This window comes from Eubalaena glacialis, chromosome 9 (genome assembly GCF_028564815.1).
Source record: "Eubalaena glacialis isolate mEubGla1 chromosome 9, mEubGla1.1.hap2.+ XY, whole genome shotgun sequence".
Classification (NCBI taxonomy): domain Eukaryota; kingdom Metazoa; phylum Chordata; class Mammalia; order Artiodactyla; family Balaenidae; genus Eubalaena; species Eubalaena glacialis.
In genome coordinates, this window is record NC_083724.1 from 36,300,714 (window position 1) to 36,323,471 (window position 22,758).

The 22,758-nt window shown below is 44.8% G+C and overlaps 1 protein-coding gene across 5 annotated transcripts in view; it reads left to right on the plus strand.

Moving 5' to 3' along the window:
* Window positions 1–22,758, plus strand: part of FBXO10 (F-box protein 10) — a 64,357-nt gene that overhangs the window by 12,605 nt on the left and 28,994 nt on the right. For 3 of the 5 annotated variants that reach the window (XM_061200220.1, XM_061200223.1, XM_061200221.1), the window contains exons 2-5: window positions 3,361–3,487; window positions 12,426–13,016; window positions 16,089–16,910; window positions 21,429–21,578. In XM_061200220.1, the coding sequence (XP_061056203.1) occupies window positions 12,432–13,016; window positions 16,089–16,910; window positions 21,429–21,578 (1,557 nt within the window). In that variant the 5' untranslated portion in view covers window positions 3,361–3,487; window positions 12,426–12,431. The remainder of the gene's footprint in view (window positions 1–3,360; window positions 3,488–12,425; window positions 13,017–16,088; window positions 16,911–21,428; window positions 21,579–22,758) is intronic. The other 2 variants (XM_061200224.1, XM_061200222.1) reach the window with 2 other exon arrangements.

Consider the following 22,758-nt stretch of genomic DNA (forward strand, 5'->3'; position numbering starts at 1 on the left):
ATATAAGTGGTATCATATATTTGTCTTTGTCTGACTTACTTCACTAAGTATTGTATAATATTCTCTAGGTCCATCCGTGTTGCTGCAAATGGCTGAGTAATATTCCATTGTGTATATATACCACATCTTCTTAAACCATTCGTCTGTTGATGGGCACTTGGGTAGCTTCCTTATCTTGGCAATTGTAAATAGTGCTGCTTGAACATTGGGGTGCATGTATCTTTTCGAATTAGAGTTTTCTCTGGATATATACCAAGGAGTGGGATTGCTGGATCATATGGTAGCTCTACTTTTAGTTTTTTAAGGAACCTCCATACTGTTCTCCATAGTGATTGTATCAATTTATATTCCCACCAACAGTGTAGGAGGGTTCCCTTTTCTCCACACCCTCTCCAGCATTTTTTTTTTGTAGACTTTTTGATGATAGCCATTCTGACTGTGTGAGGTGATACATCATTGTGGTTTTGATTGCATTTCTCTAATAATTAGCGATGTGTGGCATCTTTTCATGTGCCTGTTGGCACGTGTCTTCTTTGGAGAAATGTCTATTTAGGTCTTTTGCCCATTTTTTGATTGGGTTTTTTTTTGATATTTGGTTGTATGAGCTGTTTATGTATTTTGGATATTAACCCCTTGTTGGTCGCATTGTTTGCAAATATTTTCTCCCATTCTGTAGATTGTCGTTTCATTTAGTTGATGGTTTTTTTTTTTGCTGTGCAAAAGCTAAATTTTGCTTTTATTTCTTTTGCCTTGCGAGACCTAAGAAAACATTGCTATGATTTATGTCAGACAATGTTTTGCCTATGTTCTCTTCTGGGAGTTTTGTGGTGTCATGTCTTACCTATAGGCCTTTAAACCATTTTGAGTTTATTTTTGTATATGGTGTGAGAGAGTGTTCTAATTTCATTGAGTTTACATATAGCTATCCAGCTTTCCCAACACCACTTGTTGAAGAGACTGTCTTTTCTCCACTGTATATTCTTGCCTTCTTTGTTGTAAATTAATTGACTATAGGTGTGTGGGTTTATTTCTGGGTGCTCTAATTTCTGGGCTCTCTAGTCTGTTCCATTGGTCTATATGTCTGTTTTTGTGCCAGTACCACACTGTTTTGACTACTGTAGCTTTGTAGTATAGTCTGAAGTCTGGAAGGGTTATACTTTCAGCTTTGTTCTTTTTTCTCAGGATTGCTTTGACAATTCTGGGTCTTTTGTGGTTCCATATGAATTTTAGGATTATTTGTTCTAGTTCTGTGAAAAATGTCATAGGTATTTTGATAGGGATTGCATTAAATCTGTAGATTGCTTTGGGTAGTATGGCCATTTTAACAGTATTCATTCTTTCAATCCAAGAGCATTGGATATCTTTCCATTTCTTTGAATCATCTTCAGTTTCCTTTATCAGTGTTTTATAGGTTTCAGCATATAGGTCTTTCACCTCCTTGGTTAAATTTATTCCTAAGTTTTGTTTTTGGTTTTTTGGTTTTGTTTGTTTGTTTGTTTTTTTGACATGATTTTAGACGGGGTCGCTTTTTTACTTTCTCTTTCTGATATTTCATTGTTAGTGTAAAGAAATACAGCAGATTTCTGTATATTAATCTTATATCCTGCTACCTTGCTGAATTCATTTATTCTAATAGTTTTTGTGTGGAGACTTTGTGTAGAGAGAATATCATGTCATCTGCAAATAGTGACAGTTTCACCTCTCTTTTCTAATTTGGGTACCTTTTATTTCTTTTTCTTGTCTGATTTCTGTGGCTAGGACTTCCAGTACTATGTTGAATAGAAGTGGTGAGAGTGGGTATTCTTGTCTTGTTCCTGAATTTAGCAGGAAGGCTTTCAGCTTTTCACTGTTGAGTATTATGTTGTCTGTGGGTTTATCATAAATAGCTTTTATTATGTTGAGATATATTCCCTCTATACTCACTTTGGTGAGAGTTTTTATCATGAATGGATGTTGAATTTTGTCAGATGCTTTTTCTGTGTCTATTGAGATGATCATGTGGGAATACATTTTTTTAAAATGTTACCTGGTTATAGAAATCCCTGTTGCTCTGTGGATCCCCATGGATTAGTGTTGTAAAGATATAGTAAATAATGCCAAATGGAACAACAGAGAACAGGGCGTTTTCATGAAAGGAAATCCTCTCTAAGTTCAGAGGGCTCTTGAGGGGAGAACTGTCAGCCTCAGTCTCGATTTAGCCTTGGGGTGTTGCCTAGTGTTGGGGACATGGGAAATTTTGGAGGAAGACAACTGCTGAAGGATGGAAAAATCCCCTGCTGGGAAATCCTCCTTCCCGCAAGAGGCCAGATCCAACACGCTTTGCTTCCCACTGTGGGGTGAGCTTCTTGGAATCCCAAGAAAACTGAAGCCCTAGTAGTTTCTGTGTCAGGCACATTTGCCCCAAATCCTCCAGAGACCCTCACATCATCCTGAGGGAAAGAAACTGTCATTTAATATTTGCAAAGTTGTGAGTTTCTTCCCTCAGTGTTCCACCCAACATTACTCTCCTGGATGGATCTCCTTAAAATGCAGCTCTAATCAGGCCACTCCCTCCTGAGGAACCTACAGTAGAGTACAAGCTTCTGAGTTTGTCATCTAATGCTTATACCAAATATGCAGCATATATAAGAGAGCAGAACTCCAATGACCCCAGGGGGATAGAACAGAGACCAACTGAGGAAGTAACTAGGATCTAGATTTCAGCTCAGTATTGGGAAATATGATATTGAATCACTGCAGACAAGCCATGGAATGGGTGGTCTCCAGGAGCTTCATAATAGCACTCTTTAGAGTTTCACATGCTCTTATCAGTCAGGAAGGGCTAGGTTATGCTGTAGTAATAAACAGTCCCCAAATTCTCAGTTCCTTAACCTACCACACAGGATTATGTTTCATGCATGGTATCCATTTTGGGTTGGCAGGGAGACTCTGCTTTTCCTAATCACTCAAGGAGCCAGGCTACCAGAGTAGCCATCATCTCAAATGTTGCCAGTTGCTGTGCTGGAAAGAAGAGAGCTCTGGATGATCTTGCACAGGCAGTGAAGTGCTCCAGTTAAGAAGTGATACACATCCCTTCTCAAAACTCATTGATTAGTACTGGTCATGTGACCCTACCCAACCAACCACAGGAGGGACCGAGAGTGCAATACTGTCATGTGCCAAAAGGAGGGGAACCTGGAAATAGTTGGTAAAGAGAACTAATTATCAACACAATATGCATTAGATCTTTTAATCCACATAGCAATCCTTTGGGGTGGTATCAAGCTCCCCAATTTACATATGAGGAAACCAGGCCCAGGGAGGTTAAGTGACTTGCTCAAGCTTGCATACCACTTAATCCTAGGTCTTCTGACTTCGCAGGATACTGGGAGAGCCACTCACCGAAAGGTTTGAAGCTGAGGAGAGCGCTTTATTGGGAGTGCTGCATCAAAGTGTGGAAAGGGGGCCCTTTTCCTTACAGTCACCAGGGATCTTGGAAAAGTTGCAGGTAATTGGTTCCATTCCAGAGATTCTTTTTTTTCTTATATTTTATTTAATTTTTTTTTTTTATTGAAGTATAGTTAAGTTACAATGTTGTATTATTATTATTAGTTTCGGGTGTACAGCAAAGTGATTCAGGTATATATATATATACACACTTCTTCAGATATATGTACTTCTTCAGATTCTTTTCCATTATAGGTTATTACAAGATATTGAGGATAGTTCCCAGTGCTATACAGTAGGTCCTTGTTGTTTACCTCTTTTATATATAGTAATGTGTATATGTTAATCCCAAACTCCTAATTTATCTCCACATCCCCCCACTGTCCCCTTTGGTAACCAAAAGTTTGTTTTCTTTGAGTCTGTTTCTGTTTTGTAACTAAGTTCATTTGTATCATTTTTTTAGATTCCACATATAAGTGATATCTCATGATATTTGTCTTTCTCTGTCTGACTTCACTTAATATGATAATCTCTAGGTCCATCCATGATGCTGCAAATGGCATTATTTCATTCTTTTTATGGCTGAGTAATATTCCATTGTATATATATATACCACATCTTCTTTATCCATTCATCTGTCAATGGACATTTAGGTTACTTCCATGTCTTGGCTGTTGTAAATAGTGCTGCTATCAACATAGGGGTGCATGTGTCTTTTCATGTTAGGGTTTTCTCCAGATATATGCCCAGGAATGGGATTGCAGGATCATATGGTGGTACTGTTTTTAGTTTTTGAAGGAACCCCCATGCTCTTCTCCATAGTGGCTGCACCAATTTACATTCCCACCCCAGAGATTCTGATTCTGGAGATCTGAAGTGGAGCTAGGAACAGGCCCTGGGTGATTCTGAGGGGGAATGGTCAAGAGCCATGTTTTAAGAACCTCTGGGAAGTCCCACCAAGCCTGGTTTAAAGATTTTCTTTCCTCTTGAGCTCTGTAAGCTGTAATTATGCTTAATACTTTCTCTCTCGGGTTGTTATTAGCTGTGTCCATTTCCTGTCACTTCTTTCTCATCCTAGAATCCCTCACACTCTGTAAGGGCTATGTTTGCAAGACAAAGGAACAAGAAATAAAAGGGATTTTTAATTCTCTAATTTTTTAAATTCACAATGAAACTTTAAGAATTTCTATGTAAGAATTTCTGTGTAGATGCAGGAATTTTGTGGGGGGAGGGAGGGCCCTGAAGCTGTGTTTATATAGTAAATTTATATAAGTTTGCAAGAACTAATTATTCACCAAAAAATTGGGGTAGAGGCATGATGGCAATTCACTTCTGTTTATTCATTTACTTAAAGTCATGCTTTGTGCTAGGTATTAGATGGTGTGTTTGGTTCTTGCTGTATTCTCTATAGCTCAATTTTGGTGGCCCAATGTATTCCTTATTGATGGGCTGCTGTGGCAACTCATCTGGGACAGGAGTTGGCAGTGCTGGGTACTGTGGGATGTCACATGGAACATTCAGCGGGTTGACTGGGTTGAACGCTAATAGATAGTGAAATAGGTTCAAGTCAGCAGTGGGGTTGGATGCAGTAATCGGGCTTGGTGGTCGTAGTTTGAGTAACTGTGATTTGGGTCTCTACATCCTCCTGAGAATTGGAGTAGTGACCGTTAGCATTGGGTCCCAGAGAGGGTCCTCCTGGGCAGACTTGCGTGACGCCATAGGGAAGCCTGTCACCTGGAAGGCTGTCGAGATTGGATTTCTTTAGGATTCTCTGATTCACTCTTGAACACCTGTCAGAGTTGTCCCTTGTAGAAGGAAAGAACATTGTGGATAAGGCACGTTGGAAAGTACACATTAGATGGTGCCCCTGGAAGAACAGCATACAGTTATAATCAAAGATGCTAATAAATTGGAAAGTGAGAGGTGGGGATGAGGAGAGCAAGGAGTCTAAGAAGTAGGTCAGAGTTCTTAATAATGACTGAAAGATACTCCTTCCACATGCAGCAAGTGGTCCTTCCTGGGATGGGATCACCCTCTGGGAAGAAATGTTTGAGTGGTTGACAGTTTGTATTCTTTTATATAGGAACTTGTTAAAATGGTGATAACAGTGTTCTTCTGGTGGTTTTGAATTGAAGTAGCAATATAATAAGGAAAAAAGTGAAGCAAGGACAGAGAAAAATATTGTAAATGAACTCCTCTTAATAGGGAGATAAAAAATTTACAAAGGTAAATGTGAACTGTGTGGGACACAGGGTAATCAGGAGGCATCTGTTATGTGGAAGAAGGAGGCTAAATCTGAGGTTTCAGGAAGGGACTGTGTGAAGGGTCAGGGTTAGAAGAAATGTGACGTATGAAGTCACTGAACTCAGAGAATCATGTACAGGTCACCAAGACCTGATGGACAGGCAAAATAACATTTTAAATTAAATTACCTCATAAGTGAGCCAAGAACCTAGTTGGAGGAGAGGCCCACCTGAAACTGAACTGCATTCAACCCACTCAGAGTCCTGGCATCAGAGCTCCTCCCTTCTGCAAATGACACTGTAATGAGAAGAGCAGCAGTCAAATTAGGAAAAGGGCAATTAGAGGCAGAGCTGCGGAAGGTCTGGAAGATGTTTGGGAGGAATGTGGAGTGCAAAGATAAGAAGTTGTGAGGGAAAGAATGAGTTATGTGAGAGTTGAATATGAAAGGGTTAACTTAATCTTTTTTTTTTTTTTTTTTTTTTTTTTATTTTTGGCCGTGTTGGGTCTTCGTTTCTGTGCGAGGGCTTTCTCTAGTTGTGGCGAGCGGGGGCCACTCTTCATCGCGGTGCGCGGGCCTCTTCACTATTGCGGCCTCTCTTGTTGCGGAGCACAGGCTCCAGACGCGCAGGCTCAGTAGTTGTGGCTCACGGGCCTAGTTGCTCCGCGGCATGCGGGATCCTTACCTTGTTCCTGATCTTAGAGGAAATGCTTTCAGCTTTTCACTGTTGAGTACCATGTTAGCTGTGGGTTTGTTGTAGATGGCCTTTATCATGTTGAGGTAGGTTCCCTCTATACCCACTTTCTGGAGAGTTTTTATCATAAATCAGTGTTGAATTTTATCAAAAGGTTTTTCTGCATCTATTGAGATGATCATATGGTTTTTATTCTTCAATTTGTTAATGTGGTGTATCACACTGATTGATATGCAGATATTGAAAAATCCTTGCACCCCTGGGATAAATCCCACTTGATCATGGTGTATGATCCTTTTAATGTATTGTTGAATTCGGTTTGCTAGTATTTTGTTAAAGATTTTTGCATCTATGTTCATCAGTAATATTGGCCTGTAATTTTCTTTTTTTGTGCTATCTTTGTCTGGTTTTGGTATCTGAGTGATGGTGGCCTCATAGAATGAGTTTGGGAGTGTTCCTTCCTCTGCAGCTTTTTGGAATAGTTCCAGAAGGATAGTTGTTAACTCTTCTCTAAATGTTTGATAGACTTCACCTGTGAAGCCATCTGGTCCTGGACTTTTGTTTGTTGGAAGTTTTTTAATCACAGTTTCAATATCAGTACTTGTGATTGGTCTGTTCATATTTTCTATTTCTTCCTGGTTCATTCTTGGACGATTGTACCTTTCTAAGAATTTGTCCATTTCTTCCAGGTTGTCCTTTTTCATTCTAATGTTATTGATTTGAGCTCTCTACCTTTTTTTCTTGATGAGTCTAGCTAAAGTTTTATTAATTTTGCTTATCTTTTCAAAGAACCAGCTTGATCTTTTCTATTGTTTTCTTTACCTCTATTTCATTTATTTCTGCTCTGATCTTTATGGTTTCTTTCCTTCTACTAACTTTGGGTTTTGTTTGTTATTTTTTCTCTAGTTACTTTAGGTGTAAGGTTAGGTTGTTTATTTGAGATTTTCCTTGTTTCCTGAGGAAGATTGTATTGCTGTAACCTTCCCTATTTGAACTGCTTTTGCTGCGTCCCATAGGTTTTGGATTGTTGTGTTTTCGTTTTCATATGTCTCTAGGTATTTTTTTATTTCCTCTTTGATTTCTTCAGTGATCCATTGATTGTTTAGTAACATATTGTTTAGCCTCCACGTGTTTGCTTTTTTTTACTGTTTTTTTCTTGTAGTTGATTTCTAATCTCATAGCGTTGTGATCGGAAAAGATGTTTGATATGATTTCAGTTTTCTTAAATTTACTAAGGCTTGCTTTATGGCCCAGCATGTGATCTATCCTGGAGAATGTTCTGTGTGCACTTAAGTAGAATGTGTATCCTGCTGCTTTCGGATGGAATGTTCTGTAAATATCAATTAGGTCCATGTGATCTAATGTGTCATTTAAGGCCTGTGTTTCCTTATTGATTTTCTTTCTGGATGATCTGTCCATTGACGTAAGTGGGGTGTTAAAGTCCCCTACTATTATTGTGTTACTGTCAATTTCTCCTTTTATGGCTGTTAGCATTTGCCTTATATGTTGAGGTCCCCCTATGTTGGGTGCATATATATTTACAGTTGTTATATCTTCTTGGATTGATCCCTTGATCATTATGTAGCCTCCTTCTTTGTCTGTTGTAACAGCCTTTATTTTAAAGTCTATTTTGTCTGACATGAGTATTGCTACTCCAGCTTTCTTTTGATTTCCATTTGCATGGAATACCATTTTCCATCCCCTCACTTTGTCTGTATGTGTCCCTATATCTGAAGTGGGTCTCTTGTAGACAGCATATATACAGGTCTTGTTTTTGTATCTATTCAGCCAGTCTATGTCTTTTGGTTAGAGCATTTAATCCATTTACATTTAAGGTAATCATCAATATGTATGTTCTTATTGCCATTTTGATAATTGTTTGGGATTTGTTTTTGTGGTTCTTTTTTCTTCCCTTCCTCTTTTGTTCTCTTGTGATTTGATGACTATCTTTAGTGTTGTGTTTGGATTGCTTTCTTTTGTGTGTGTATCTATTGTAGATTTTTGGTTTGCGGTTACCATGGTTTTGGTATAGCAGTCTATATATATGCATGATTGTTTTAGGTTGCTGATCTCTTAATTTCAAATGTGTTTCAAATATCCTGCATTTGTATTCTCCTCCTCTCACAATTACTGGCTTAAGTATCATATTTGTGTGTGGATGATTACCTACCTTAACTGTATGTTTCCCTTTACTGGTGAGCTTTCCCATTCGTAATTTTCTTGTTTCTAGTTGTGGCCTTTTCTTTTCCATCTAGAGAAGTTCCTTTAGCATTTCTTGTAAAGCTGGTCTGGTGGTGCTGAATTCTCTTAGCTTTTGCTTGTCTGTAAAGCTTTTGATTTCTCCTTAGAATCTGAATGGGCGCCTTGCTGGGTAGAGTATTCTTGGTTGTAGGTTTTCCCCTTTCATCACTTTCAATATATTGTGCCACTCCTTTCTGGCCTGCAGAGTTTCTGCTGAAAAATCAGCTGATAACCTTATGGGGATTCCCTTGTATTTTATTTGTTGCTTTTTCTCTTGTTGCTTTTAATATTTTATCTTTGTCTTTAATTTTTGTCAATTTGAATAGTATGTATCTTGGCATGTTCCTCCTTGGGTTTATCCCCTATGGGATTCTCTGCGGATCCTGGACTTGAGTGTTTCCTTTCCCATGTTAAGGAAGTTTTCAACTATTATCTTTTCAAATATTTTCTCAGGCCCTTTCTCTCTCTCTTCTCCTTCTGGGATCCTTATAATGTGGGTATTGGTGCATTTAATGTTGTCCCAGAGGTCTCTCAGACTGTCCTCATTTCTTTTCATTCTTTTTTCTTTATTCTGTTCTGCAGCAGTGATTTCCACCAGTCTGTCTTCCAGCTCACTTATTTGTTCTTCTGCCTCATTTATTCTGCTATTGATTCCTTCTACTGTATTTTTCATTTCAGTAATTATATTGTTCATCTCTGTTCTTTAAAACTTCTAACTCTTTGTTAAACATTTCATGTATCTTCTCAATCTGTGCCTCCATTCTTTTTCCGAGATCTTGGATCACCTCTACTATCATTACTCTGAATTCTTTTTTAGGCAGATTGCCTATCTCCACTTCACTTAGTTGTCCTTCTGGAGTTTTATCTTGTTCCTTCGTCTGGGACATATTCCTCTGCCATCTTGTTTTGTCTAACTTTCTGTGTTTGTGGCCTCCATTCCTCAGGCTGCAGAATTGTAGCTCCTCTTGCTTCTGGTGTCTGCCCCCTGGTGGATGAGGGTCCAAGGGCTTGTGCTGGCTTCCTGGTGGGAGGGACTGGTGCCTGCCCACTGGTGGGTGGAACTGGGTCTTAGGACTCTCTAGTTTTCTTATGCCAACATCACAGTATCTTGTAGCTGACATGTTGAGGGAGTCTAGATTATGTTGTCCTTTTTTTTTTTTTTTTTTTTAGGACTGTTAAATTTCATTCTAGCAGGCATAAGTTACTGGCAGAACCCTTTGATCCTATGAAGCTTGACTTTATTCTTCCGATTTGAATTTATTCCCATGGCACATCCTTTCTGAGTCTCAATATGAATGCTCCATATTCTGGGTGGAATTCCATGATCTCCCAGCTCTGCCTGATCTCTAGTATCACCACTTACATCATCACAGAGAAGGCAATTTTCCACTAGGTCTGTGGAAGTCCCACCCTGTGCATGTGTGGTCCAGCTTTCAGCCAAGAAACTGCCCACCAAACCCACCCCCACTCTGTGTCACTCACTCCCTCTGGATACCCTGCCTCGCAGATTTCAGCCACTTCAGCCCATAAGTCAAATTTGCCTGCTCAGTAGACTATCACTCTGCCTGGGCTCCATCTCCCTACCCCACAATGAGAAGGTGCCCCAAGATGACAGCTGGAGCAGTCATGCACTCTCCTCCTGTTTCCTTGCTTTCTAAGATCACAGTCCTGTGTGGCTTGCTATTCAGTGCCTGAGAGCATGTATTCTGTTCCCCCGCTTGTGGCAGGTGGGAGAATCCAGTTCTAGGAATTCTGTCGTGGTCTAAAGTGGAAGGTGAGGTTCCATTTTGGATATGATGCTGAGTTTTTAGTGTCTGTGGAACATTCAGGTAGAAATGTCTGGCCAGCAATTGGGTGTTCATGTATGGAGCTTGAAAGAGACAGCTGGGGCTGGAAATTCAGATTTTGAGGTCCTGAATTTACACTGGTAGTTGAAATCAAGGGAATGAATGTGATCACTTAGCTAGAGAATGGTTAGAGAAGGGATAGAAGAACATTCTTCTCCTTAAAAGGCTGGGAATGTGTGGCTAAAGAAGGGATGAGGAACAGGAGACACGGGTGTCACAGAAACCACCATGAGTAAAATTGTGTTCGCCTGGGGGAGTTGCAGTATCAGGAGCCCAGCCTTTCTTTCCTGTCTACATCATGCTTACCAGTCCAGAGCCAGCTCTTCTCCAGTGCTGCTGAGAACTTCATAAAGTCTCACTGGGTGATCATGATGGAAGAACCTGCATACCTGGGCTCTGATACTAATCCTGTAGAGTTAAAGCCATACCTGTCTGGAGGAGGCTCAGAATTTCTATCAGAGGTAATCATACATCTGTGTTTTTAGCCTTCTTGGGAATAATGGCTGACAAGTTTGATCGTCATTTTTATAAAATTGAGGGGAAAACTAAGGCCCTGGAGAGGTGGACAACTTGATTATTAAAGTCAGTGATGGAGTCTGCCCTGTTTCCAGTTTTAGTTTCTAGTTGTCTAGAGACCTTACAGGGTTCAGACTTGGAAGTTGCTCTAGGTCATCTAATTCAGCCGCCTTGTTTTTTAGGTGGGGAAACTGACACTGATAAATGAGAGAGCTTAAACTAGGTGTAAACAACAGAAATGCAGTGAAGCCAGCTTAGGCAAAAAGGAGAATTTACTAGAAGAGTACAGAGGTAGCTGAAGGGATTCAAAAGGCAAGGATGGAGCTGAGCTTTGAGAGTAGACTGGAGCTGTGACCTGCAGTGCTGGAGAAACACTGGGATGCCCCTTGTTTCTGCCCTTTTCTCTGCTTTTTTCTGTATCTCTCATTCATCCTCCTCTCAATGCAGACCAGCTTCTTCTGCTTCCGCCCTCCCCTGCCCCCAGAGAAAATGGTCACCAACAACTATTCCTGAGTTTATAGCTTAGGAAACAAGCCATTCATTCCCCTCCATTCAGGAAAGAAGTCAATCTGATTCTAGAATTGCAACTCACATTCCCCTAAAGATCTCAGTGGCCCAGTGGAGCCATCCAGAGTCCAGTCATTTGCAACCAGGGGTCTGGATAGTGTTATTCCACACACACGGCTGCGGAAAGCCCTACCTCTATAAGCAAGTGGTATAAACTGTTGGTGGGGGGACGGATACTTTCCCAAAAAAAATCATGTGAGCAGATGGTTGGACAGCTAGCCCAGTAGATGCTTGGGACACTAGGGTTACATCAGTAACCAGTGGCAGAGCCAGGACCAAAACCTCAGCAGCAGTTTTCCTGAGGTTGCCTCCCATGAGGATTTGATCTGTGATGAGGAGAGACAGCTCTAGGACAGTAACAGCCAAAGGTGGGTTCCCTCTGTATTAGTCCAAACTCTTTTAGCTACAAGTTACAGAAATTGAAATCAAACCAGCTTAAGCAGAAAGAGAATTTATTAGAAGGCCATTGAGGTACCTCACAGACTTGAAGGAAAACTGAAGATTCCAGGGCATCTTCAGGAATCTGGAATCATACCACCAGGACACATACACACATACTATGTTTCTTTCTCTTTTTCAATTTTCATCTTTCATCTCCTCATTTCTCCTTGGCTTTGGTAACACAAGGTTTTATCCATAAGGTAGGGAACGTGGCTGCCAGCAGTTCCAGGGTCATATCCTTATAGTGTCTTTAAGAGAAAAGAAAGTTTTCCCTGCTGATTGCAGGCAGAAAAATCCCAGGGAAGGATTCTGACTCAGTGGGTGGAGTCCTGTGATTGGCTGGGCCTAGATGCCTGTTCACCCCTGGGGTCAGAAGGCAGGGGATATTTTAAGAAGGGGGACTGTAAGCAGCGTAGACAAAAACCTCTTTTGTTCTGTGTCTGTCTCCCAGGTGACCATGGAGGCTGGCATCCTCCCCCTGGAGCTGTGGCGCATGATCTTAGCCTACCTGCCCCTTCCCGACCTGGGCCGTTGCAGCCTAGTGTGCAGGGCCTGGTATGAACTGATCCTCAGTCTTGATAGGACTCGCTGGCGGCAGCTGTATCTGGGCTACACCGAGTGCCGCCACCCCAACTGGCCCAACCAGCCTGATGTGGAACCTGAGTCTTGGAGGGAGGCCTTCAAGCAGCATTACCTTGCCTCCAAGATGTGGACCAAGAATGCCGCGATCTTGGAGACCTCTGTCTGCTTTTCTCTATTTCGCCGGAGGAGGACACGTCGTACCCTGAGTGTCGGGCCAGGCCATGAGTTTCACAGCCTAGGCAGTGCCCTGGCCATGTCCAGCCTATTTGACCGAATCCTGCTGTTCCCAGGTCTGCACGAAGAGCAAGGTGAAATTATCCTGAAGGTGCCCGTGGAGATCGTAGGCCACGGGAAGTTGGGCGAAGTGGCCCTGCTAGCCAGCATTGACCAGCAGTGCTCAACCACACGCCTGTGCAACCTTGTCTTCATGCCAGCCTGGTTCTCACCCTTCATGTTTAAGGTGGGTGTCTACCTCGGATGGATAGCCTCTCCCGGCCTGACCCTGGGCCTTGGCCTCTTTTCAGTGGGTTTGTAACCCTTTTTTTGTTGGAATTAAAAGAGAGAGAGTTCAGTCATTAGTCCTATAACACACTCCTCTGAGTTCTGCACCAGTTGAGAAAGAGGCACAGGGATCAGTAGAGATCAACATTCTGCTTTATTCCTGAAAAAGCTGTACTTAAAAAAATGAGCCTTGCACTGGAGGCCAAAATTGCTTTGTGCTTCTTCCTTTCCAACCTGGACCAACTGGGGCCACAGGTAGAGCAGCCAGGCTCCGGGAGCGTGCCACATGCCACATGCCACATGGTGACAGGAAGCAGAGAACAGGCAGCGTTCCCAGAGAGATGGCCAAAGAGGGGGGCTCTGCAGGCCAGTGACCTTCAGCACATTAGCCCCACTCTGCAGAGGGTCAAGGAAGGTCAGGCTTTTGCCAAGGGTGACTGGAGAGAGGATCAGGAAATATCAGTAGAACACATTCCTTCTAGGAACAGAGCAGTTGTTTTCAAAGACAAGCATGTGTTGGGATGTTGGTAGCTTCTGGCAGAGCAGTCTAGAGCTAATAGCTGTAGACTGCCAGGAGCTGCATTGCCTAGCATCTGATTGTGATACATGGATTTTGTACCTAGTCAACAAAAATTATATTGCCACTATTCTACCAATAACAACCAAATTGTCTCTCACATTCGTAATGATCATTATGCCACCAATCACTTATGATGCACTTACCGTGTGCCAGCCACGTGCTTTACAGCCATGATTAAGATGGGTAGTGTCAGCTGGCTTTATTGATGAGCAAATGGAGCCTCAACAAGGGTCTCAGACTTTGTAAGCGACAGAGGTAGGGTCCAAAGCCTGTAATCATAAGATAGGTGACTTTCCATCTGTGGCCTCATTTGATCCCCACAACAAACAGTTGTGGTAGACAGAGTAGGTGTGTCCCCATTTCGCAAATGAGAGACACTGAGGCTCAGAGATGCTGAGTAACTTTCTCAAGTGGATAATTAGTGAGGTTGGAACTCAAATCCAGGCCTTTGAGTCTAACCACTTTTGAAATTACATTGTTCTGCATTCCCTGGAAGCTTAAAAGGCTGTTTGCTACTTAGAACATTTCAGAAGAACCGATGGGGTCCTTCTGTGCTCATCTGCAGATCTGGAAGAGCGATTCGTTTCCAGACCTTCCACATTTCATAGTCATTTATTCTTCAGCCTCCACTTCCGCCTCACAAGTGCAGCTACAGATCCTCAAGGGATGGGTCTTGGCCGTAGACTTCTTTGTAGCCCAGCCCACCATCTGGCTTAGTGCTTGGCATATATTAGTGCTCAGTCCATGCTTGTCTTTTAACTAAAAGCAGGACAAGGGGCTAGGATGACCTTGCCTGAAAAATGCAAAGGCCAGGGTGACTTCACAGCCGTTTTTTATGACTTCTGAGGAGAACCCTAGCAATGGCTCTGCGTCTCTAGAGAGCCAGGGTTTTTCTACAGAGAGGACCAAGTAAGAGAAAATAGACTTAAATTTCAGCAAGAAAAAGTTAGGTTAGCCATAGGGAAGAACTAGAGAGGTTAAGGGGAGTTAAGTTCTGGGACAAGCTCTCAAGGGAGGTCACTGCTAGAGAATGTAAAATTGTCCAAGGATTACTAAATGGGATCATGAGACACTACTACCTCATTTTATGGTTCAAGTACATCTCATGGAGCTTGGCGTGGAATCCAGAAGCAGTTCTTCTTCAAGAATGCAGAGTGGCTGGGCTTCTCCATCAGTCCTGGAGGGCTGAGGGTCTCAGGTGGGCTATTCTGTAGGGCCGAGTAGTACCCCCACCCCAGAGAACTCTCTGCTCTCCACGTCCCTTGACCCCAGATGATAGCAGCTGGCTTTCCTCACGTGCCAACTTTGTGCCTGGCTCCGTGCCTGGTGCTTTGTTAGTTCGTGAGCCCCGTGTTGCAGACAGAGAAACTGAGGCTTAGAGAAGTGATGTGTTTATCCAAGATAACACACCTGGAAGAGGCAGAGCTGGGAGCTGGGCCCTGCAGCTGGACCCCAGAGCCCGCACTCTTAGCCACTGCTCAGGGCACTCACCTGGTCACGGCAGTACACCTTGTCCCCCTCTTTAGGGACGTGGCCTGCTGTCTCCTGCCGTAGTTCTGCACCAGCACCAGTTCCCACGCAGACCTTCCCAGCACCTGTGTCTGGGCCTCCCACTGCTGGCCCAGCCCCAGCAGAGCTCAGCCCCTCCTGGCCCACCCTGGCCTCTGTCAGCCCTCCGGCTTTGCCCAGCTCTGTCCTGAGTCCACACTCCAGGCTGGCCTATGTGGTGAACCTCAGGGCTGCAGGCTCAGGTGGAGGCAGGCTCGCAGGGCCGAGGGAGGATTCGAATGAAGGGATAGTGCTTTGGAAGGAGAGACCCGGAGGAAGACCACCTGGTGGGACACAGCCTCCGTGTAACTGAGACACCACGTGGGACCCTCACCCATCAGAGGGCTTGGTAAAGTTGGGCTCACATCCCAGCCAGTTCCTGTGTTTGTGAGAATCCAAAGCTCTCCCCCATCATTTCTCCCTTGAGCGACGGTCTCCTGGTTCATGTCCAGTATTAACGTGTCGATTCCATTTCACCCAGCATCCCTCTGAGCATTCAGCATCTTCCCCTTCTCCATGTTACCCACCCCCCACCCCCAACTCTTTATTCTCACTAAGCGCTTCATGAGCACTGGTGGAATTTACTTGAGATTTGAGGGTTTGGGGAAGGGCCCTGCTCCAGAAAGTGAACTTTTCTGCCATTATCCGTTTCTACTCTTGTCCCCTGCCCTTTGGGATTGGAAGGAGGGAAGGGCAGGCAGCTCCAAATGATCTTCCTTCTGATGCACAGCAGCTCCTGGTTCCTCCTGGTGCTGGCAAGACCCTTGCCCTGTGGGGAAGGGAACATGACCAGCAGGACAGATGGCCTTTCCAGGTGCCACCCCCTTACAGAACAGTTAGAGCTCTGACTAGCAAAACAGATCTTATCCCTGTTACACCCACTTTCTCTCTTTCGTTCCCCAGACAACTTCAGGTCACGTCCAGTTTGACAACTGCAACTTTGAGAATGGACACATCCAGGTCCATGGCCCGGGCACCTGCCAAGTGAAGTTTTGCACCTTCAAAAACACCCATGTCTTTCTGCACAATGTGCCCCTGTGTGTCCTGGAAAACTGTGAATTCGTGGGCAGTGAAAACAACTCTGTGACTGTTGAGGGCCACCCGTCCTCAGAAAACAACTGGGCCTACACGCATCTCTTAGGGCTTATCAGGTCCTCTCCTGGCGTGCTCCCGACAGAGGACTCTGACTCTTTAATGTCCTTGGACCTGGAAAGCAGGGACCAGGCGTGGAGCCCAAGAACCTGTGGCATTGTCATTGAGGGTAGCCAGAGCCCTACCAGCCCAGCAACTGGCTCCCCCAAGGCTCGCTCACAGGAGGCAGAGGTGGGCAGTGATGGGGAAAGGGTGGCCCGGACCCCAGACAGCAGCGATGGAGGCCTGAGTCCCAGCGGTGAGGATGAGGATGAGGACCAGCTCACGTACAGACTGTCCTACCAAGTGCAGGGCCCGCGGCCGGTCCTGGGGGGCTCCTTTTTGGGCCCACCACTGCCGGGAGCATCCATCCAGCTGCCCAGCTGCCTGGTGCTGAACTCACTACACCAGGAGCTGCAGAAGGACAGGGAGGCCATGGCGCTGGCCAGCTCTGTGCAGGGCTGCCTCATCCGCAAGTGCCTGTTCCGGGACGGGAAGGGAGGCGTCTTCGTTTGCTCTTATGGCCGAGCCAAGATGGAAGGAAACATCTTCCGGAACCTGACTTATGCGGTGCGATGTATACATAATAGCAAGGTGCGATGTATACATAATAACAAGGTGCTGTCATAAGGCTTACTGTACAGACCCATGAGGCCTCGCTGGGTCACAAGGAACATGATTTTTGAGTGGTGAGAGGGCTTCAGTGGCTGTACGCAGGAGGGCTTGGATGGTGCTAGTATGCATTTTTTTAAAAAATCATCTTTTAAGCTTATAACACACACTTGCCTCGTGTCCATCATCTGATTTGGATGAGGCAGAAACTATTCTTCCCATTTTACAGAAGAGGAAATAGGCCTAGGGAGGAAGGTGACTCACTCAGGATCACACAGCAGGTTAGAGGCCAAACAGAATGGGGACTAGAACCCAGGTCTTCCACCTCCTTTCACTATGTTATGCTGCTTCTCAAATATGTCACCCAACTCCTAGTAGAAGGAACAAGGGCTCTTTAGCCTGGATGCAAGATAATTTTGGGAGACGTGATCGCTGCCTGTGATCCAAACTGTGTGGGTAGTTGAGAAGGCTTCCCAGACGAGGAGATGTCGAAGCTGTGTAGGATGAGGAGAGGAGAACCAAGGAAAACGGGCTGCGTGTGGTGAAAAGGAGGTGCACAGTGAGGGTTCGGGCAGCAGACATCCTGTGCTGGGGCCTGGATGTGAGGCCAAGTTCAGCAGTGTGGTGGGGACCGTTGGAAAATGCGCAGGGGAGGTAAGCAGAATCCACCTTGCCCAGGGCCTAGAAAGCCCCGTTGAGATGTATGGACTTCATGCTAAGAATGGGTCATCCTGCTCTGCATGCCGTCAGCACCTTGTACCTGCAACCCCTCAGGCACCACAGGACAGTAGCAGCTCAGGATGGGAAAGGCTTCTAAAAGGAAAGACATGACCTTTTAGAAGGAAGCATGACATAGCTCCTAGGTTTGAGTCTCACCTCTCCTCTAATTCACTGTGAACATTACCTTCCTCTCGTGTGAAATGGAAATACTGCCCCACCTCTTCGACTGGGGGTTTGTGAGGACCCAGTGCCATAATATTGGCAAAAGCATTTAGAAAACTGAAGGGCGTTGTACAGATGTCACATGTGAGTCTTGCAGGTCTTTGAAGGCTTCTAGAATGGTTAATAGCAATTGCATCTTAATTGTATTTTACCCATTTCCAAAGAGAATCTCAGGTGGTGTTACCCTGAAAACACAATATAAAACTGTGCTATGAACAGAGAATAAAAGGTAAAGGTCAAATAAAAGGGGTGGGTGACAGCTTTGCTCTCAGGGGGACCACGGTGAAAGGATCTGGGGTGAGCCCTCAAGGAGGGCTTTCCTCCTTGCATAGTTATTAAGAGTGTGGCTTCTGAGTCAAATTCTGGCTCTGCCCCTTATTAGCTATATGCCCTTTGGACTAATGATACTACCTGCTCCAAGATGTGGTGAGGATTGACTGAGGTCATATATATGCATATATATATAAAGTGCTTAGCAGTGTGTCTGGTGCATAGCAAGCACTCCATAAATATGTTTGGTGTTTTTTTTTTTAAGACTTTAAGAAAAAATCTTTCCCGGAGGAATGGTGCCTGGCTAAGCTGTCTAGGAAGACTAGGAGTTGGCAGGGTGAAGCTGTGAGGCAAAGGAGGCATGCGGGAAGGCCCAGACATAGAGAGGACACAGGACACTCAGGGAGTCGCAAGTAACCTCAACAGCCAGAGCGTGAGGTGAGGGCTAGTCAGCAGGAGTCAGCTCAGGGGCAGGTGTCTCGTCAGAGAGATGGGAGTTGTCTTGAGGGCAGTGGGAACACACTGCAAGATTTTAAGCAGAGAATTGTGGTCAGATCCGCATTTGGAAAGCTCCTTCTGTCAGCTTTGTGTGGAATGGAGTGGAGGGGAACAAGACTGGAGACACAATCAGTGTGGGGCAGTGGATAATTAGGGTCCATACATGGAGAGGAGGAACAGGGCAGTCCGGAGAGGTGGCGAGGAGAAACTTGGGAGGGGCGCGGTCGAGGTTATGCAGCCTAGATTTCTGGTGCGAGTGGCTGAGGCAAAGGCAGGAACTGAGAAGCTGAGAAGGTTAGGATGCGGAGAGAAAGATGCTGAGTGCGGTTCTGGGCACGTTGAGTTTGGAGCATCAGTGACATCAGGCAGAGGTGCCATCTGGTTACGTAGGGCTGGAGCTTTGAAGAGAGATGTGCCCTGACCTGCAGACTTGGGAGCAGGTGGTAATTGGAGTCATGGACAAGGAGAGACAAAAAGTTAAACAGCTTTCGTTGTAGCCCTCTGGAACTGTTGCCCCCAGGGAACTTGTGGCAGGAATTGTGCAGCCAACTATTCCTAGTGAGTCTCCAAAAAGGAACCTGAAAAGCTGATTTTGGCTGGCTTTTGACTAAAACAACCCATGGTGTCTCATGAGTATGCAGCTTCGGGAACACATATATCAAATGGCATTAATACAAGTGGGGAGCTGTGGGCGGGAGTGCCGGCTTACTGAGCTGGTCCCTGTGGCCAGGAGCAAGGCCTTGATCCGGTGGCCAGAGGGCAGCCGCCCTACCTCTGCCCTCCAGAACATTCCCGAGAGGGTAGAGGCTGGCAGAGGGAATGAAGAAAAGTATCACTGACCATGATTTTTTTTTCTTGCTTCTTTGGGTATCTGGTAATTTTTAGTTGGAAGTGAGGTATCTTGTATAGACGGTGGAGACAGAGGTAAATGGTGTTTATGTGTGGGAATGGGCATGCCTCTTCTGTGACGCTTGGATTTTGTTGTTACGATTACCTTCAGTGAACCACAGGCTCCCGATTCCTCCTGCATTTCCTTGGCTGGTTTGCCAGTGGGCTTTTCTGTTTTAGGTCTTCCCTTTGCATCTGCTCCTCCGTGCTCTTGCCCCTCCCAGCAGCAGGCCACTGCCATGGCTCTGGCTGGCCAGCCTGGTGGCGCAGTGGGTGGTAGGGAGCCTCTCGTGTCGGCATTTATCCTTAGTCTTAGGAAGGTGCTGTGTCGGTGGATTTAGGACCTTGGCACTAGGCCCTTTTCAGTGGTCCTGTCTCACCCCCCAGCACTAGGGGGGCTCTAATGATCGAGGCCCAAGATATTTTCCTCCCACCTCCCTGAGGGGTAAAGGGTTTATTGTTTTTCTGTTCCCTCCCTTGAGAGCCACGGGGTTTGCTGCCCTTCCCCCAGCTGCTTAAGGCTTGTTCTTTGGGACAATTAGGAGAGAAAAATCCAGGAGTGGCTTAGTGCTTCTCCCACAGTGGCTGTACTTTTCCCACAGTGGCTGTACTTTCCCCCAAGCGCCCACCAGGAGGGAGGCTGTCTCCTGTCTCTCGTTCTGCCCTCAGTCTTTGTCCATGAGCACCTGGCGAGGTCCATGGAGAAGTGAATAGATGCAGCTGCTCCCGGGGCTTCTGTGCTCTCACTAGTTCACAACTGGCCTTTAACAGTTCATGGAAACGGTTAGCTGAACTCTTCTTACTGGCCAGTATGGCATCTGTGTCTTTTCAGACAAACAGGTACTCACATCTCGTGTCCTTGAAGGTGCCTGCTTCCCTTAGATTCCAGGCTAGTTGGTTGTCCTGCAACCTCAGCTCGCTGATGGATTCAAGAAAGGTTATGTTTTTGTATCTTCTTGTTGTAAGTGTGGGAGCAATGCTCTTTCCAACTTTCCCCATCCTAAGCAGAAAGCTTCTCCTTGAAATTGTACTTCCATTATACTTTACCCCTCCCAGAGTTTTATCCTAATGTAATACAGTGTTTATTGTTAGTACACAATTTACCTTAATGTAGTACATTTCATTGTTAATACATAGTTGTTTAAAACAATATGTATTCTAGATTTTTAGAATTGCTAAAAAGAGAATGTAAGTGGCAGTGCATCCCCTTAATAAGCTGTTTACTGAGTTATGGTACCTTGTTTTAAAGAGGCTTCTTTATCTTATACCAACGCTTGTAATTGTCTCTTAGCTTGGAGTTCCATTGTTTTTTCCACTCCAGGATAATAATACAGCAAGGGAGATGCAAAGCGGGCAAGAATGGGTATTTGTCTTAAAAGTGGAAAGCAAAAGGGAAGGTGGGAGAGGACAGCCTACGAGGTACTTTACCCTCAGGTGCTTCCTCAGGCAGGTGAAGTTCAGCAAAGGCACGTGTGGAAGTGGTGGATCTGGCACTCGATTCCATTCAAAGTAGCTATGCCCTTGGACCCCTGGAAATCTTCATGTAACTGCACTGCATGTAGAGTTTGCAGACCACTAAATCCCACCTTCTCTAAGCGTCCTTTCCATGCCATCATCCAGTTATTTATCCTGCTCAGAGGCTGTGAATGTGGAGCTCAGGGCCAAGCTTCCATCCAGGTTTTAGTAAAGAACTGGCGTGAGGTTGGTGCAGTGCCTGTAGGGCAAAGCCAGGAAGGACACGGAAATGGCTCAGTCCTCACGAGCACACGGCAGAGAGTGGCTGGTGTGGCATCAGGTAGAACTGCATGGACCAGACGGGAAGGAAGACTCAGGTATTCCCCAAGCAGTTTTTTAAAATACCTTTGTGACAGGAAAATGAATGGCTCTCTCTTCTCTGCCTAGATCATCATGCTCAGGAACCACATTCACCACTGCAGAGCGTCAGGCATCTTTCTTCGCTTGGAGGGCGGAGGCCTGATCGCTGGCAACAACATTTATGACAACGCGGAGGCCGGCGTAGACATCCGGAAAAAGTCCAACCCTCTCATTCTGGTACTTTCTCCGTCTTCTTGCCCTTTCAGGGTGGCTCTTGGTGCTCAGAAACCTTTTCTGAGGATGTTTAAGCAAATGTTGCCATCTTGAATTCCTGTTGCTTCCTGTTTGCAGGTAGTTCCTGCCCTTTTCTCTGTGTGTCCTTGTGACTCTGGGTCTCTTTCTCCATGTATTGAGAGTGACTTTGCATAAGTCACGTACATCCCTGCAGTCTTCCCAGCAAGGAGGAGGACTGGATAGACAGGGAAATTCACAGGCCCTTCCCTCCCTCAGCCCTGATACACTCTTGTGGGCTTTGAGTTTGGTAAGAATAAAGATATGTCTGCCATGAGACACTTGGATCAAAAATAAAACACCAAATTAGTTCATTCTTTACTATTAAAAGGACACGTAGGATATTTATTCTGAAGATTACTTGTTTCGTGGATATCATGAGGCCATAGCGAGTTTGATCTTAGCCAGTGTGAAAACCACTTAAAATCCTAGAATATGAGACCAGTGACATGAAAGACCTGCCCCATAGTTTTGCTCCAGCCTTCTCTGAGAGACAGGTTTCCCAGAAATTGAGAAACATAATGGACTTTTTATGGGCTTGGAAAAATAATATCCATCCTATACATAGTGCTTATTATATGCCAGATACTGTTCTAAGCACTTGGTATATATTTATTTAATCATGGTTTAACTCTTACACAACCCTGTGAGATAGAATTATTATTATTCCCATTTCATAGGTGAAGACACGGAGACACCAAGACGCTAGGGACCTTGCCCTAAGTCACACATCTAGTGCTAGAGCTGGCCTTTGAATCCAGGCAGTCTGACTGAGGGTGGATGTTCTTAACCCAGTATATCTAGACTGCCCTTGCAAATGCAGAGAAAGGCAAGTTCTTAACTATATTTCAAGAGACACGCCTGGCCAGTGTCCTCTGCCAGCCCCTTCCTCTCACTCTTTCTGCCATGCAACTGATATTTGATGCATGGCCTTGGCTTAGGAAATTATTGCCACTGTTGCCAGAGAGATGAGAGGAGTTTGCCTTCCCAGGGATGGGGGGACAGGACAGTTTAGCAGGTGGAGGGGAAGGGAGTATTACCTGCCTTTGTGAAACAGTGCAGGATAGAAATACCATTGCTTACACCTCTCTCCCTGTGCTTTTCAACCCTGTGAGGGACTTCTGTA